Here is a 19,125-nt window from a genome sequence, read left to right as displayed (position 1 = left end):
ACTACAGAGGTCTCAATGCTGTCACTAGGACAGATGCTCATCCCATTTCAAGAGCAGATGAGCTCATTGATAAATTGGCTTCAGCCAAGTTTCTGAGCACATTTGATTTGACAGCTGGCTACTGGCAGATCAGGTTAGCTGAAGAGTCAAAAGCCAAAACAGCATTCTCTACCCCTAGTGGACATTATCAGTTTGTGGTAATGCCCTTTGGCTTGAAGAATGCACCTGCCACCTTCCAAAGGTTGGTGAATCAAGTCCTTTCTGGGTTGGATGACTTTTGCGCAGCATATCTAGATGATATTGCTGTCTTTAGCTCCACCTGGGAGGATCACCTGATCCACCCGAAGAAGGTTCTGGAGGCCCTGCAAAAGGCAGGCCTGATTATCAAGGCTACCAAATGCCAGATAGGGCAGAGCAAGGTTGTGTACTTGGGCCACCTAGTAGGTGGGGGTCAAGTTCAACCACTGGAGAGCAAGATCCAGACCATACAGGACTGGGCTCCTCCTCCAACTACCCAGACACAAGTCAGAGCCTTCTTGGGCCTGACTGGGTATTACAGAAAATTTGTAAAGAACTATGGGTCCATTGTGACACCATTGAATGACTTGACATCCAAGAAGATGCCCAAAAAGGTTCAGTGGACAGTTAGCTGTCAAAAGGCATTTGATGACCTGAAGAAGGCCATGTGCTCTGCACCTATCCTGAAGAGTCCTGACTACTCCAAACAGTTCATTGTACAGACAGATGCTTCTGAGTTGGGGGTGGGAGCTGTGCTTTCACAACTTAATCAAGATGGTCAAGACCAGCCCATTGCTTTTATTAGCAGAAGGCTGACCCCCAGGGAGAAACGTTGGTCAGCTATTGAGAGGGAGGCCTTTGCTGTGGTTTGGGCCCTGAAGAAGTTGAGGCCATACTTGTTTGGTACTCACTTCCTAATTCAGACAGACCATAAGCCCCTCTTGTGGCTAATTCAGATGAAGGGTGAAAATCCCAAACTGCTCAGGTGGTCCATTTCCCTACAGGGGATGGACTTTACAGTGGAGCACCGCCCAGGGACTGACCATGGTAATGCAGATGGTCTCTCCGGGTACTTCCACTTAGAACATGAAGACTTATCTGGTCAAGGTTAAGTTTAATGTCCCTGCGTTGGGGGGGGGGGGGTTGTGTAGGAGAGTAGGGTCTGCTATCCTATGGTCACCCCATTTTTTGCTTTTTGCTTCACTGGTTTTCGACTTACTGAGGCTGTGGGCCTGCTAATCAGACCCCCAGCCTGCTGTTCTCTCTCTAAATTTGTGATACATGTGCTATAGGTACATACCACAATTGGAAATGGACTCCTTGTCAACACCCTGTACCATGCACTATAGGTGCTCAGGGCATAGGTGCCACCAAGGCCTACCAGGGGCTGAAGCATAGCTTTTGCCACCCCTGGCTGGTTCTTAAATTGACACAACTGGCTGATCACTCAGCTGGGGCAAGTGGGTGTAATCACCCCTTGCTTAGATATAGTATACCTATATCTAAATCTATATCTGGACACATATAAACCTGTGAGTCACTCCTATGGAAGGCCTTATCAATCCTGGAGGCAGAGTGCGTGGTTTAATGTGAGATGGAGCTCTGGCATGAGCTGAGCCTGTCTGCAGTTGTCGGGAACAACTCCCTAAGCTGGTCTGGGATAATGCCATACCATATACTATTAGGTGCCTTATAATCCTTGCGGTTATATAGCAACTCTGGTTTGGCTTTATCAAAACATGTCGTGTAAGGTGTCATACGAATTGGAATACTACCCCCTCGCCAGTTCTGGCGACGGGGTTAGCATTCCACCCCTCTAGAGGGAGAAGACATGTTACTTTACTTAAACGCGGTTGATTTCTAACAGAGCCTTAGATCCACAAAATGGATGCCACTGCCACAGACACGGGTCTGACCTCCTGCTGCTGACCAAAACTCAGCAGATGGTGGCTTGGACAAAGGGTTTCCTGTCGCAGGGCGGTGTTACACCACCCCAGACAGGAGATAGTGGATTGTAGCAGGGAGGTTTGAAAGAAACCAGACACTGCCTGGGGAGCACAAGGCTGCCCCTTGCATAATCCGGCCAAACCGGTTCTGGGGCACACAAGCCCCAGTCCCAGCGCGGCCTGGATCAAAGGAAAGGGGTGTATCCACCCCCTTCCTGGGTCCCACCCATAGGAGGGGACCTAGGTGGTAATCCAGCCCACCAGATTGGAATAAGAGTGGGAGCAGTGCCAATGCAACTCAGATTATCCTGACGAAACATAAGAAACGAAAATCTGGACCCTTCGACATCCTACTCAATGTAGAAGACTGAAGAATCTCCCTTGTGGTCAAGGAGTGACCACCCTGTGCAAACAGGCACCATCCAGCACCTCGACCCATGCTTTGTTGCAGTTCCCGCCGGAACTCGAGCGACAGAGATCAACGAGATCAAGCTTGCCTGCCTTCCTCCAGCCCGATCCACAGTCCCTGCAGAGCTGAGACCTGTGGAGGCGACCGGAAGTGTGGGGCACGCCATCTTGAAAAGGCCACGAGACGCTGACTGTGCAGCCCACGAGTGATCCTCTAAGCTGTACACCGGGGTCTGAGAAGCCCCAACCCTGAGCTACTCTTGCACCGAAGCTCACCCCTCCACACTCGACGAGTGCTGCGTGGGGCCCTTCTGCTTGTGTTGGCTCGACGCGTTGGCCCGGTCACTTGCCAGCTGGCTTGTGGCCCCTGTGCCAACGAAAACCTTAAATCGACCTGCTTTTCTGATTTGCACCAGCTCCTGTGAAAAGGAGCACCCGCTCTGACCCTCCTGGTCCGAGTGAGAAGCAATCTCCCAGTTCCGCGTGGATTGCTTTTGCCAAGTGCTGTTTGCTCCAATCTTGAAGCCGACTGCGCCGACAGCGAGAGCCTGCGTGGGACAGATCGTGACCTGCTCCTGGACGTCGCAGATGCCCCAGAGCCCACGTGACAGCGGAGAGAAGCTCCTCGACAACCATCTGATTGCGCCCGACATTGCCTGGTTCCGTCCTGGTTCCACCCTGGTCACTGCTGAGTGACCCAGACTCTGTCCCCTCTGCTTTCAGATACTTTTCGACTTCGATCCACCCTTGGATCACACCGGACACTTCTGCTTCCCATCGCCTGCAGCATCTTCAGCTCCAAGCACCAAGAGCCTGCGTGTCAAAACCCGACGCCACTTCGACCCTGTGCACCCACTTCCTGTGGGTGAGGTAACATTGCAACGCCGGTGTTTCCACACTGGTAAACACCTCTAGGGTCTGTGTCTTAAGTTTTGTTCCTCTAGGTTCAGCGGAAGTATCTTTAAACTCTACTTGTGTAACTTTTATGCACTATTGACATTGCATTGGTGCAAGCCGCACTTTACGTGCTGCACCCGAATCCCGCGGGCTTTTCCCGACTTCAGCATTGCTAGTCCAGACTGCTCCCAGTGATTCCCTAGGCCCTAAGCCTAACCACTGGTCGATTGGTATCTCTTATACCACTTTCTTAATATATGGTTTGAGTGGCCACCCGCCCTCATCCATAATTGTGCAACTTTGTATGTTATACTGTGCTTTTGATTTAACGCTTGTGCCCCTTTGCTCATAAAGAGTACTGGGGATTATTTTAGAAATAAACACATATATTTTTATAATATATACTTGTGTGGTGTCCTTTCATTTGATATTACAGGATTGTATGTGGTAAAACAGCTCGCTTAACACGACCTCTTAAGTTAAGCCTTTAAGGCTGCTTAGTCCATGCTACCCCTAGGATAGCTTGTCTAACAAGGTTGACTTACAACCTGACACCATAAGGGATTGTTTGGACTGATACAAGGTGGTTCCAGAATTGGAAACATCATATATCAGGCCAACTTCTCACAAATCCAAAATGTCTTTATTGTGTTGGCTCGTCTTAAGTAGATTAGTAGCGCACCTGTGCCTCGTTCAACCGGAACCACTGTTGTAGTTTTTGAGTGGAAGGACTGCAAGTATCAGAATGTAGTTTTTACATGTTGCGATGTCGCGGTGAGTGATTCCGTTCCCCAGCTGCTTGTGGAACATCCAATTGGAGGGCTGGCGATGAACATGCACAGGTTGGTGATAGCAGTGTATTTTCTGGGCGAGAGACTCCTCTTAAAACCGGCACTTCCTACCCCACGGTCCCCGTGAGTCAAGTCTGGGACATCATTAAAGTAGTGATGTCTCTTCCACGAGTTCGTAGAATATCACTGATAACAGGGTGCGAGGCGGTCTGGGCAGTCACCATAGCCCATGACACTTTAAGAAAGGACCACCCCTGCGCGTATGGCGGCGCGCTAAAATACAAAATAGATTTTATATATATATATATATATATATATATATATATATATACACACACACAATATACACACAACAAACACTTATTTAAAGGTTATTTGCAATCAGGAAAAGAAAGTAACTAGCCCTTAACTTTAGGAACACCTTCATTTTTAAAGACAGCAAACTTGTAAAAATACAATAGTGTTTTCAAAATTCAAAAAGTGTATTTCATTGACCAGTAGAACCATTTCACCTTAGTAAATCAAATTATAGCAGTATTTTTTAAGTGATGGCTTTTAAACATAATTTAGAAACGTCCATGCCCCCCCTATCCTGACAACAATGCCATTAGTGATTACAGCCAAGCACAGGCGATGGTTTTGTACAGCATGCATCCTGAAGTCATGTATTTCGAGTTCCTCTTCTATGTGATAATGAAGAAAAAGGAGAGAAATTGTAATAAAACAATTGCCCAGGGTCACACAATATGGTCAGGTGGAGAAGCCGGGATTCATCCCAGGTTTTCTCGTTTCACATTGCGCAATTGAGGTCAGTCACCAGATATACATGCTTTGCTGCCTCTACAGCCACTTTACACCACCCGCTGGCACCAGAGCGGCCCTCGGTCACACCATAGACTGAGCTTTGCAGCTTCTACGGGGTTCAATGTGGAGGACTTGTGATCCCAGGGCTGTGACAAACCTCTCTACTCTTAGACAGCCTTCTCAGTGTAATCTTACACAATTGGTGACCATTAGGAATAAAACAACAACCATGGCTTTCCAGCTCTGGCCTCGGGCGGACCAGGGCACTTCCCTGGGTGGGCCTGGCCCACATGGCCCAAGCTCAGGCGCGGTTCGTCCATTGGGGCGTGGGGGCGTAGCCCCCCCTGCCCGACGCCGCCCGCAGCTCCCTCATGACAATCATGTCAATGAGTCAACATGACGTCAGACCGCCGGGCGGGCGTCATGTTGATTCATTGACATGATTGTACAGACGGCAACACAAGTACGCATGCGTGGGGACGGAGGGTGAATTTTTACCCGTGCCCACGCATGCGCACTTATGTTTTGGCGGCGTTGCGCTTGCCCATCAGGAGCCCTAATGGGCGTGCTGCGGGCGAGAGGGTACCTGTGCCCCTGGCGCCAGGATTGGCCAGGGGCGCTGTGAGCCTGTGACGTGTGCGGGACCGGCAGCAAGGTAAGAGTGTGTGTTTTTCGGTGTTCCAGTAAACTAGCTTGCACAAATGACTTGAGATAGTTCAGTGTGTTAAAGCATCTGCTGCAGAAATGTGTGGGTCTATTCCAGGTCACCCGTTTATTTCACGGCATGGGGTTTTGGAAATGTAAAAATTCTCAGAATTTCTTTTTTGATAGTTGCAACAACAGCCTTCAACAGATTTCATTTTACAAACATTTTCCAGAAAATGAGTTAACAACTGTCACCACAAATATAATGTACTCTTTGAACTAAGGTTATAAAATTTCAAAATGTTAACAAACGGTAGAGGCGGAATAGCATGATATATGCATTTATTATTGCATGCATGTTGGTGTATGTTTGTATGTGAATTTTTATAGTACATACCTAGGGCTTACAGGATGGCAAATACATGGGCGGTAGAAGGTTTCCAGCATAAAAAGGTAGGGGTGATGTAATATGTAAACTGGCACATCCTTCAACATCGATCCTAAAGGCTTGTAAGAGTCCATAATTTACTTTTTATATGGTCATAAAAATACATGAATGATGGATGGCTGCAGGGTGGGTGCATTAATGATTGTTCGGTGGATGGGTGGGTGGATGGGTGCATGGATGCATGCATGATGGGTGGATGGATGCATGAATGATGGATGGGTGGGTGGATGCATGATGTATGGATGCAGGATGGGTGGATGGATGGGTGGATGCATGCATGATGGGTGGATGGGTGGATGGATGGATGCATGAATTTAATTGTGGGTTTATATAGCGCTAGGAATGGACTCCCGGAGGAGTATCTCCACGCTTCGACCGCTGGGGAACCCGTCCTGGCTCACCCTGAGAGATGATCCCTAATGGGTATCCCTAAGGTGCGACCAAGCATCCCCGCCGGTCTGGGGGGGCCGTTGTGAAGATGAGGCAAGCTAATGCCCAGAGTTGCCGAGTGTGGTCCCTGACTGGAGTAGGCACCGAGGCGAGAATTATCGAGCCCGCTGACCATGGTCCACGACCCTGCCGCGTCGGGAATCGAACCCTGGTCCCGGGCCGTCCTCTGCTTACGGGTCTGCCGCCTCTAACCAGTGAGCCACACCACTCCACATGATGTATGGATGGATGCATGGATGCATGCATGATGGGTGGATGCATGATGGATGGATGGATGGGTGGATGGGTGGATGGATGGATGGGTGCATGAATGAATGATGTATGGATGCAGGATGGGTGGGTGGATGCATGAATGATGTATGGATGGATGCATGCATGATGGGTGGATGCATGATGGATGGATGGGTGGATGGATGGATGGGTGGGTGCATGAATGAATGATGTATGGATGCAGGATGGTTGGGTGGATGGATGGGTGGATGCATGAATGATGTATGGATGGATGCATGAATGATGTATGGATGGATGCATGCATGATGGGTGGATGCATGATGGATGGATGTGGAGAAGTGTGGCTCAGGGGTTAGAGGCGGCAGACCTGGAGCCTGAGTTCGGCCCGGGACCAGGGTTCAATTCCCCGCCTCGGCGGGTCTTGGGCTCAAAATTCCATGGACTCGTTAAATCTCGCTCCGGTGCCTCCTCGACTCACGGGTTCACACTCTGCGACTCTGGGCAATAGCTTGCTTAATCTCCACAACGGCCCCTCGCGGTGGGATGCCTGGCTTTCACCTTGTGGATACCCTGCCAGGGTTATCTCACAGGGGAATACCAGGAAGGGTTCCCTAAGCAAGCGCTGAGATGCCCCAGGGTAAGTCGTGCGCTATATAAGTTTCATTTCATTTCATTTCATGGATGGGTGGATGCATGCATGATGGGTGGATGCATGATGGGTGGATGCATGAATGAATGATGTATGGATGCAGGGTGGGTGGATGAATGATGTGTGGATGGATGGATGGGTGGATGCATGAATGATGTATGGATGGATGCAAGGTGGTTCGGGCTCGATCGCTGCGGTGCAATATGCAAATTAGATAATGCCCACCACTTTCAAATGTCACCAGCCGCCCCTGCCCAAGCTCTAGAGCAGGGCCGCTCCACTATATTACTCAAGGACTGGCTCCATCTGTGATCCCATAACAGCCTCACACATACCTTGTACTCCTCTGCAGCCTTCCCTTTGAGTCTCAAAGAATGACGTCACTTGTGATCCCATAACACCCGCACACATACCTTGTACTCTTGGGCAGCTTCCTCTATGGGAGTGACCGAGTGAGCCATGTGCTCCTTGGATCTGTCGCACACAACACAGATGAGTGTCTGATCCTCGTCACAGAACAGCCTCAGTGTCTCCTCGTGTTTCTCGCACAGATTCTCCCGTGGGGGCTCCACGGGGGGCAGGTGAAGCTGTATTACCATTTCCACCATGTTTCTGAGTTGCGTGTTGGGTCGGAGGCTTCTCCCATTGTATATTTTTCTGCACTGCGGACAGGGGGAGTTTCCATCTCTTCCCTCCCAGCTCCGAGTGATGCAGGGGCGGCAGAAGTTGTGTCCGCAGTCTGTGGACACAGGATCCGTAAAATATTCCAGACAGATGGAACAAGTGGCCTCCTCCTTGAGATTCCTGAGTTGAGCTGCTGCGGCCATGATCCCAGAAAAGCAAGAAGGTAAAGTTAAGTTTCGTTTCTCTGTTTGTTAAGTGGGAGCGTCTGTGTGTCTCCTCCTCCTGTGCGGCTGGGACTTCCTGGTTCAATGTTCTATGTAAAGTGGGGGTATCTTTGTGTCCCCTCCTCCTGCGTGTGTTGGCTCTTTCTAGTTCTCTCTTAAGTGCGAACGTCTGTGTGTCTCCTCCCTTGTGCTTGAACTTTATAATTCAGGTTGTACGGAGTTGTTTGTCCTACATCCTGTCTGCTAATTCTCCTTGACCTCTCCGCAGCCTTCGACACTGTTAATCACAACACCCTCCTCAATATTCTTCAACAGAGAATGGGCATGGAGGGCACTGTGCTTAAATGGTTTGCATCCTTCCTCTCTGACAGATCTCAAATGATCAAAATAGCGAACAGTCTTTCTTCTCCTGTGGCGGTGGGTCAAGGTGTTCCCCAAGGCTCTATACTTGCACCCACACTGTTCAATCTCTACTTAGAACCACTGGGAAACCTCCTAAGCAAATCCGGGATTCACTATCATCTCTATGCAGATGACACTCAACTCTACCTCAAGGTTGCCTCCACTCATGATCTCTCCATCCTAAGATCTACTCTTGACTCCATTCAAAACTGGATGTCATCTCATCAATTGATTCTGAATCCCTCCAAAACTGAATTCCTCCTCTTCTCCTCCTCACTCTCTCCTCCCCCGGTTCAATCATGGATGGATCAGATGAATCTACTAAACAACAAACCCATCATTGTCGACAGCGCAAAATCTCTTGGTGTCATTCTAGACAAAAAACTCAATCTAACTCCCCACATCAAGTCTATTGCAAAATCTGCTCGCTACCAACTGCGCCTTCTTTGGGGAATCCGTCGCTTCTTCCCGGAGCAGGACCTTATAACCCTGGTGCAAGCGCTGGTCCTCTCCAGACTAGACTACTGCAATTCTCTTCTTACTGGCCTCCCCAAATCTCACCTGTCCCCACTTAAGTCTGTCTTCCATTCAGCAGCTCGTTTCATCTATGGGGCCAAAAGAAGCGATCACATCACACCGATGTTATCCACCCTCCGCTGGCTTCCCTTCGAGGCTAGAGCTATCTACAAGACCGCTTGTATCACTCACAAAGCCTTGCACTCCTCCTCTCCCCGCTACCTGGCGAATAAACTGAAACTCTCTGGAGGCTCTAGACCTTCACGCAATGCCGAGAATCTACTGCTTGAACCTCCCACTTTCAAGAAGGAAAGAACAATGGCCCAATCCTTTTCAGGCAACGCAGTGAGAATCTGGAACTCGTTTCCGCCTGAGCTCCGGACCACCACCTCCTCCCAGGCCTTCAAAAGGGACCTCAAAGTTCTCCTCCTCCAGAGACACCTCCAATAGTAATTCACGTCCTCTTGCTATTTGGAGGAAGGCTTCCCACTACTGATATTTACTACTTTCCATGACCTTGGGAGTGCCTTCCCAGTGTTCTCCTGTGATGGGAGTGTCTGCCTTTTTGCAGTATTCTCCATGTACTTGTGTTCGGTGCCCTTTTGTAACATGCACACAACACTTTGCCCTTGTAACACACGGTTGCTACCTCTCACATGTTTTTACCTCTGATACTTGCACAAGTGCCACCTTGCCTACGTAACGCCTGTTCTTGTGCCGAGCACTTATTGCAGTATTATACCTCAAATTATACTCTGTTTTCTCTTTTAACTGCACACTTGTCACTTTTCCTCTTGTGCACTTTTGACTACCTCATGTATTTTTGGTTGTTCATCATTTTTTACTACCTCAAGTATTTTGTTTGCTCACAATTGTCACTATTAACTTTACTACCTCATGTATTTTTGGTTGCTCACAATTTTTACTACCTCAAGTATTTTGTTTGCTCACAATTGTCATTATTACCCTTACTACCTCATGTATTTTTGGTTGCTCACAATTTTTACTACCTCATGTTTTTTTTTTTTTTTTTGCTCACAATTGTCACTACTACCTTATGTAAGTAACGTATGTTTTAGTAATCTGCTCTTTTGTAATGTTTCTCATTATGTTTCATTTCTGTTCCGAATGTGAAGCGCTCTGACGCCTTCGGGTAAAGTCCGCGCTATATAAAAATGCATAAATAAATAAATAAAAAATACATTGCACTCTGGTCGCTGCTGAAAGGGTGAACAGCGTCAAACACGCTTGTCACTTTCCTCTTGGTCCACTAAATAAGGCCTCTCTAATTGTATTGTAATTGCATGGATATAGCGCCTACGAGACATCGCAGCGCTAAATGTGCAAGTTCAGCTCTGACTGCAGCAACCCGGGCCTCGGAGGCTTGTAAATCACCCCAGACTGGCCACGGGTGTTTTATTTCTGGGCAGCAGAGGGCGGCAGAGGGATGAGAGAAATACAGGAAATTAAAAGTGAAACCAAGACTTTCACTGAGAAAACAGGGAAAGCAGCGGGTGGAATAAGAAATACACGGGGTTAAAACAATGTGTGAAAGAACCAAAGGGGAAAAGAAGGACATAAAGGCAGAGAGAGGGGAGGAAAAAGAATGTCTGCAGAGGAAAGAGCAACAAGAGGTAGAGAAACGGAAAGGACGAGGGAATAGAAGACGCTTCAGCTTTTTATAATTGAAAGTTTCACCAAGCTTCATCAACTGACCATAAACAGATACAGCAGGGGTTGCAACAGTGCAAGCTTCCTTTAATGCACAGAACGGGCACGCCTGTACCTGCTGTTTGTTTAGCGTTTAGTGCATTCTGGGACTTGTAGTTTGTCGTTTTACAGTATGAGTATTATCTCAAAACTCATGGCAAGTAAGAGCTGTTTGTTATAATGCTAGGACTGCTCGAGGTATCAAACACACAGAAGTTGATGCAGGAATGCTTCCATCTGTCTAACCCAATCCATCCTTCCTTTGCTCTCTGCGCCACCTCAGTGTGGACCCAGCCATATGGAAATCAGCCTTGACAATGCTCCAATAGGAAGAGTCCATAAGCAAATCAGCCTTGATCCAGCTCCAATAGAAAGAGTCCATATGCAAATCAGCCTTGACCCTCCTCCAATAGGAAGAGTCCAGCCTGAACTGACTGGCCAGGTCCTCCATGATCCCAAACAGAAGTAACCCAGCGCCGGTTTCACACTGACGGGGGCTCTTCAGCCGGGTCCAGCTTGGCTCCAGTGACACAGCAAGCGGAAGAAGGATGGGTTGGGGCTGCGACCCGAGCGATTGCCAGTGGTGAGACAAGTTACAGGCGTTCCTCTCGTCTCCTTGTGTCTGCTTGGAAGTGTCACACATGGCACAGACCCCTGGCAGGTACGGGTGCGGTATAGACATCAAATGTAAATGTCCAGCATTTGTAAAGCGCAAACAATTACCCGAAGGTGTCAAGGCGCTGGGGCCGTCTGGAAGATTAAGCGAGGTATTGCTCAGAGTCACATGGTGCTGGACTGATCTGCCACCGGCACCGGGGACCGAACCTTGAGCCCCTGGGTTCCAGAGTCAATCACCCTAGCTGATGCGCCACACCTCTTCCACATCAGCCATGCAAGGTTCCCTCACTCACACCGGTAGGTATAGCACAGACAGTAACAGCTCTGTGGCCAACTGTCACAGGACAGGATTGAGCGGAGTAGGCTGCTAGACCAGCCATGGCAGGCACAGGGTGCGGAGTCCGACAGCCACAGTGAATCCCGGGGGTCAGGTTGCGGTCGCACTAGATTCGGAGAGGAATGGCAACTTCGGCAGCAGTGCAGCTGGAATTGAGGTGTGCCGCAGTGAACAGCGGAGGTGACCAGGGGTGAAGAAGTGCACGCGCTGTGCGCAACAGAGGGGCGAGAAGTGTTGGAGCCCTAATACGCATCGCTCTCTACCATGTGGGCGGGCAAACGCTATACCCAGAACCAGGGGGATGCCACGGGGACTGTACGGCCGTGGCTATAGCTCCAACGTGAGGAGCTGCAACTAAGGGAAGCAAACCAGGACCACCCGTCCAACTGGTGAAGTCTGCGGTCCCAGGCACAGGCCATGCAAACTCAGGGAAACAGCCTTGGGCGGCAACACTGAACCTTGATAGGACAGATTGGAACTGCTGTGCAAGGCGCCACGGGGGATCAAACCAAAGGGGAACGCTGATAGAGACATCAATTGCAGTGCTGGGTCCCCGGATGAGGCCCAAGGGACAACACAGGATGCAGACCAATAAAATGGACAAGTACGCGGCCCGGAAGCCAATAGCAGGTGCCCAGGTACAGCGGCTGGAGGAGACTGTGGAACCCTCATTGAGTCCAATAATTGCAGCGATTACAGACTTGAAAGGCACAGTAGAATCTAATCTTGTCGCAGGGATTCTGCTCATACACAGAACTGTGCATAGAGACTTGGAACCTCAGTGAATTAGGATGTGCCAAAACTCACCTCAGTAGCCAAAATCCCCTACCAGACTAGCAATCAGTGTCTCATTGGTTCTTCCATAACCCCAATGATTAGACAACCTAGAACATGGAACTTAGAATACCTCAGGCAACGTGGAACACACAAACACTCTTTCGTTATACTCTCATACCAGTCCAAAACAGGGAGTAAATAGAGACACGTGCAAGTTTGAAATATTTATTTCTAATGCCTCGTTCTCAGGTGCAGTATCTTAGCTAATACAAGCAGACATCTTATAAGCAACAAGATTATCAGCATAGTAACTATTCCATAAAATACAAAGGAAGAAAGCATGTTAAAATGCTAAATGGACAAGGGCTAGATTACACCTAGATCTCATCCTCCCTTGCTAGTAGTTTATATTTATATCTACAGAAGGTCTCTTGGTATTACAAGGGCGGCCCCATACCTCTGGTCCTAGCAGAAATGGATCACATAATTTTCTGAACCAGCTCTCTGCATGCGAATGTTCTCCAAGTGTTTTTGCATGCCTGTGCAGTGCATTATCAAAACGCGCCAAAATCAGAGGTGGCCACAGCTGCATATGTGTTATGTCTAGAACGTGCGCTGATCAGACCGAACAACAACCACTGTGTTGAAATAACCTTGAAGGCCTCGGTACTCACTGTTCAGACAAATCTTACCAAGCAAAGCTGCTATTATAGAAAAACATAATATTCTCCTGTGAAGCTAAACATTCTGCTAGACACTAAACATCTATAATAATGTGTGCCATGTGCAAATGCAGCAGCAAGGAAAAATGGCTTTTAAACTTCTAATAAGCTCATGCTAACGTAACACAGTGTAATGTCAAGACCCATCACCATGACACCCTCCCTTGATCCGAGCACAGATAAGACAAAGGGAAAATTTAGGAAGCAGAGTTCAAGATCGACAGTCAGAACGAAGTTCATAGTGCCACAGGAAAAAGAATAGAGAACAAAAAACTCCATACTTTGTATGTGTACCAAATCCAAAGAGGTGATATACGGACACAGCGAAGCCAATAAGCCTCTGTAGAGAAAAAAATTGAAGGAAAGTGGAAAAAATGTATAAAAATATCAAAATCGTGGCTTCCGTTAGTGAGGAGAGAGAGGCGAGGACACATGTCAATCCAACAATGAATATGCAAAACATGTAGCAACAGCCTCTAAAAGGAAGTCGCTCTTCTCCCCTCTTGAAAACATGTCAGCCATCTAATGCAACAAAGGGAAAGAACATACATGTTCCTCAATTACCGGAGCCTCTAGCACCATCAGAGGGCAACTAGGTGTGTCTTCAATGAAGCTGCGTGCCAAGAAATCTTGCGCTGCTGCGAAAACATTCCAACGTCCCGGGACTCCATGCATTTATGCAAAGGCCATAATCCCTCCACCGGAACAAAACAATTCATGAGCAACTAAGGGGCTCATAAACTGATCATAATCCGCATTGGGAGACCCTGTATTGCAGAGACACAAATCCAGGGCCCAGTCGAAATCGCAACTCAGGCAATGAAAGACAGGCTGGACGCTTGTAAAATAGGAAAATCTAAACGATAAACCATAAACTGCACTCAATGTAGCAAGAGGCAGCGCTCCATAATATTCAAGCATTCGGTTGCGGAGCAGCAACAGCCGTAATCGATCTTCTCGCAACACAGGACGTGTATCCATTTTGAAATAAACAAAACAGCAGAATTATGCCCGCAGCCAGAGCTAGCATCAAGGGAAATCCACCAAACAGGCTGGAAAAAATTGAATGGAAAAATGCCGGGAACACACCAAATATAGTTTGAAAAGAAGTCCCAAGGCCACTGCTTATAACTTTAAAAAAGTGAGCCAGCCCTGTGGTGTAGGATTCATTACATATAGTGTGAATTAACTCACCAAAATGCAAGGGCAAATTAGTATTTTATAAAGCATGCACCTCCGTGCGGGTGTTCGCTACGTGAAGGACACGAGCAGATGTGAGGACAACATCTTTCTGGGACATTAGAGCTCTTATGCGACTCATCTTGTTGAACTCTGCTTTCAAGGTCAGAATCGTTGGCCAGATGGAAACATCAAGCTTCCCATGCGGAGGAGGGATCATTACATTTTTACAGCAAACCACACGCTCACTGACGGAAACCACGTAAGGAATCCCTGCAACCATCCCACAACAATCCTCATTATTTAAAAGTAAATAACTCCTGTTTGCCAGTAATGTGAATGTTGGTATTATAGCAGGTGCTGGTGTACCTTTCAAAACACAAGCTAAATTTGTCTCGTCCTGGTTACAAGAGCCATGTAATTGGATATTCCTACACATTAATGAGTGATCTGGTGTTTTAGTGCAATTCTCACCATTCAAGTAAACCTCCCTCCCTTCCATAAGGCACCTATAGGTAAACGACAGCGACCAAGCTTCATGAAGCTAAGCGGTGCCTAGTGGTTCATATCTGCCAATTGCATAGTACTTCATACAGGCCTCGAACTTGAAAAGGGGAAACAGGAGAGGTATTAACCCGTGGATTAGCCAGGTTGCCGAATTGGTCTCAGCCACTTAAAAAGGCAACGGTTCTTACTTTTCAATGTGTAACATGGAAAAGTTTGCATCGCTCATTGACATAAAACGTTGTTTATCAGTTAAATTAAACGGGGCAAATAATGAAGACGTGTTCATGTAGTCCCATGGCACTTTTCCAGCTTTCAAGGTTTGCAAAGTCCATGCAAACTGCATAATTGAACGTAATTGATTTTTACCATGGTACAAAACAAATACTTCATCTTGCACAATATCAACAACAGATGAAACAATATTATCTAACGTGTACATTCAGGAAGAAAGCATGTTAATGCTGTTATCCACAACTGCCAGCACTTTTTCTAAATTTGCTTGATCTATTGCTCTAATGCGGGATGCCGCCTCAATCTGGGACAGTTTCCAGACTTCATTGTAAATAGCATATATCCATATTTTAGATCTGCCAGAAGCCGGGCCTTTTACAAAATCATTCAGATCAACATCATTAGTCAATTTAGATAAATGCACCTTAACTGACGCCAAAGTGGAATTTTTTAGCCAACTCTGACACCATTTACCTACAGAATATGTAGTCACAGAATGGCCACTTTCAAAACGGGGATCCACCCTGACCTGTGTATAGCCTGGAGCTAAATCCAGAAAATTATGCTGGCAAGAATCAGCATTTGTGTGCCACAGTAACCAACCCTTAGGATCCAAACTAGATATGTTAACGGAAGAGTTCAATAACAGAGTCGGTAATTCTTGTATGCAAAATTTGGTACCGTTATTCCAACCGGAATATTCTTCTAAGTCAGGAAAAGAAGGAGTATTCAATGCTTTAGCAGTAGCCAATCCAAAGCAAGTTGTCTGTGAAATCTTTGAATTTAAAAACAACATGTGCTTTGGGATGAGGCATGCACGAAGCAAAGCCTCTGTGCCTTGCACTTGCCAACTTCTAGAACCCCAAACAGATTTAAGATCAATAGTATCTTTCCACAGTTTGTAGCCCCCTACACCCAATTGATCTAAAAAGGACTTTGAATACAATAATTTTGTGTGGGTAAGTCCAATCTTGGAAGTGGACTGCTCAGTCAATTTAAATTAAAATGAATAGGGATTTGTCTGAATAAAATCAGTAAAATAAGTGAGCCTCTTTAAAAAAGAAGTGGAACTGCCTTGTACAGGAGCGGGACAATGTTCCGATTGGGTATAATTAACAGTATTCCTCCTGGTATTAGCTTTATGCAGGTAGTGATTCCCAAAATGTTGATAACAAAACGAATCGCCTTAATTTGCGGAATCTAAATACAAATCTTCAGCATCAAAGGCAGCATAATATTTCGAATCAGAAAACAAAGCTTCTATGGCCTGAACATCCCAATCATCAGAACGTATATTTTGTTTAATTACATCCCCCATAGAAACTCTTAGGACATTTGGGACATTGATAACCTCTGTGGGCCCATGGATTTGAAATCTAATAGCATCCCACACAATCCCATCTAAGACAGGCCAAGCAGTGATGTTAACAAAAGCCAGGTCCCTCTTCAATCTGTGTGATGAGGAATGGGGAGCCAAAGTTCCATTGATATGTGGAATGCATGTTCTCTCTTCAACATAGTGTCCTTTGACAAGGCGGAAAAAATACACCACAAATCCAATTGACATGAACAAGTAAATCGAAAAAAGCACCAACCAAATGTAGGTCCAAGGAGGAATCAAAACATGTTTTTTAAACCACGTTGCAAAAACAGAAATTTTGGAAGGGGTCTCCGATGTGTGAGAATCAGTGTCAAACGAAAATCTGGATTCTGCAGCCAAACAAGTTTGCAAATTGGGCATTGATAAGTCACTGGGGTAAGTATATTCAGTCTCATCAAGGTAAACATCAGGTGGAGAACTCAAAAAAAGGATTTAAAACAGCAGGCATCTCGAGGGCAACATCAGGTCTGGAGTCAGGAGCTGGGGTCAAAACAGAATGTCTCAAAAACGATGGACATGAGACTGCCGGAGTCATACTAAGAAGAATCGGCCACTCTGTGTAAATTGACATTGTCAATGGAGATATATCTTTTTTCTTTACGACCTGGATGTTGTGGTAAAATGACTGTTCTTGTGCCCTTCATGCCAAGCACTGGAACCGAAGCTCGATAAGAGGGACCAAATTCTTTTTTATTTTCGATCTTCTCTCGAACCAGTTCTCCAACCTGTGATAGCCAGCCAACTACCGGAATCTGCAACGCAGCCTCGTCGTGCTTCAACATCCTGCGCATGCTACGGAAGATCTTCCGGTGGATCCCCACCGAGACCAGGAAGACGGTCACCCAGGCCCTCGTCACCAGCCGACTGGACTACGGCAACGCCCTCTATGCCGGAACCACCGCCAAGCTCCGGAAGAGACTCCAGCGGATCCAGAACACCTCAGCCAGACTCATCCTCGACATCCCACGACACAGCCACATCTCCGGACATCTGAGAGACCTGCACTGGCTCCCCGTCAACAAAAGAATCACCTTCCGTCTCCTCACCCACGCACACAAAGCCCTACACGATCAAGGCCCGAGCTACCTCAACAACCGCATCAACTTCTACGCTCCCAAACGCCATCTCCGATCAGCCAGTCACGCCCTCGCCGCCGTCCCCCGCATCCGAAGAACGACAACAGGAGGAAGGTCCTTCTCCTACCTGGCCGCCAAGACCTGGAACTCCCTCCCGACCGACCTGCGCCTGACCAAAGACCACCTCTCCTTCAGGAAGAAGCTCAAGACCTGGCTGTTCGAGCAGTAGCAGCACCCCCCCCCCAAGCGCCTTGAGACCCTCCGGGTAAGTAGTGCGCTCTACAAATGTCTTTGATTGATTGATTGACAGATGTGGAGGGCAAGTGTTCCTTTGCAAGACTGTCTCTCGTCTTTTGTAGATCCTGTAAAACATTGCAATGTTCATCTATGTCAAAGGAGGCAGCGAATGCCGCCGAGTCTAGACCGTCAAGGTCCGGGATAAACATTTTGATACCAAAGAGCATTTCGTATGGGGTCCGCCCACCCAGAGACCTTCTAGGGAGATTAAGCGCACACTGCACGCTATTTAGGTGGGCCAGCCATTTCCTGCCAGTGCCTATAACCCTACCTGTCAAGGACTGCTTTAAATCTCGGTTCATTCGTTCCACAACACTATTACCCTCAGGTCTGTATGGAGAGAAAAACTTGACTTGGACCCCCAAGGAAGCCATGGCATCCTTATACGCCTTAGAGGCAAAAGAAAGGACCCTGATCCGAATGGAAGGTACCACAGGCAAAAATCCCTACAAAGACACGCAAGTCTCTTATGACAGTTGGTGAATCAGCGCTGCAGTGTGGCCACACCTACACAAAGCGTGTGCATGAATCAACTGCTACTAAGATGTACTTATACGCAGTATCGAAGGAAAAAGGACCGCAGTGATCTAAGTAAACACAACCAAGTGTTTTATTAGATATATACAACTGGGTCTGGGGCTGACGCGCAGCAGTTGAAGGTTTAATCTGCTGGCAAATGTCACATTGAAGGACATAGTCACGCGTCTGTACAGTCCCCGCCACCAGAAGCGTTGCTGTAATTGAGCAACAGTAGCCGGAATCCCGCATGCGCGGACGCAACACCTTCATGGGCAGCTGTAATCAGCGTGGATCTGTGGTCCACGTTGGGAATTAATCTTTCGCCAACATCCGGTATTTTCTCAAAGGGAACTTTATCAGGACTTAAGTGATAAGAATACCTCGAATGGAACCCCTTAGGATATTTACTTCCCTTCTCAGTGCGGCTACAGCCACCAAGATGTCATCATCAATCTTATTTTTAGAATGTGTAACTGCTGCAACTAAACATGTCGATACTGCTGATTTTGCGGCCTCATCGGCCAAAGAATTGACAACAGAGTGAACTCCCACACGCTGATGACCGAGAGTGTGAATTATATACACGAGCGGCAACTGCTCTTTAAGCTCAGCCACTCGAATCCAGATCATTTTGTTTTTTATCGTGCTACCTTTGGAATCACGAAAATCATTTTGAATCCAAAAGAAAAGGTTCTCATTGTAAGACTGGACACAGTAG

At 47.3% G+C, this 19,125-nt stretch overlaps 1 protein-coding gene across 1 annotated transcript in view; it reads right to left on the bottom strand.

Moving 5' to 3' along the window:
- The window catches only part of LOC144827029 (E3 ubiquitin-protein ligase TRIM39-like), a 198,608-nt gene extending 190,494 nt beyond the window's left edge, over nucleotides 1–8,114 (bottom strand). The window contains exon 1 of the mRNA XM_078685495.1: nucleotides 7,701–8,114. Coding sequence (XP_078541621.1) covers nucleotides 7,701–8,114 — 414 coding nt within the window. The remainder of the gene's footprint in view (nucleotides 1–7,700) is intronic.
- Nucleotides 8,115–19,125: the final 11,011 nt, after the last annotated feature.

Source organism: Lissotriton helveticus, chromosome 4_1, assembly GCF_964261635.1.
Source record: "Lissotriton helveticus chromosome 4_1, aLisHel1.1, whole genome shotgun sequence".
NCBI classification, from domain to species: Eukaryota; Metazoa; Chordata; class Amphibia; order Caudata; family Salamandridae; genus Lissotriton; species Lissotriton helveticus.
The sequence above is the reverse complement of the archived record's forward strand: the minus strand, read 5'-3'. Positions and strand labels throughout refer to the sequence as shown.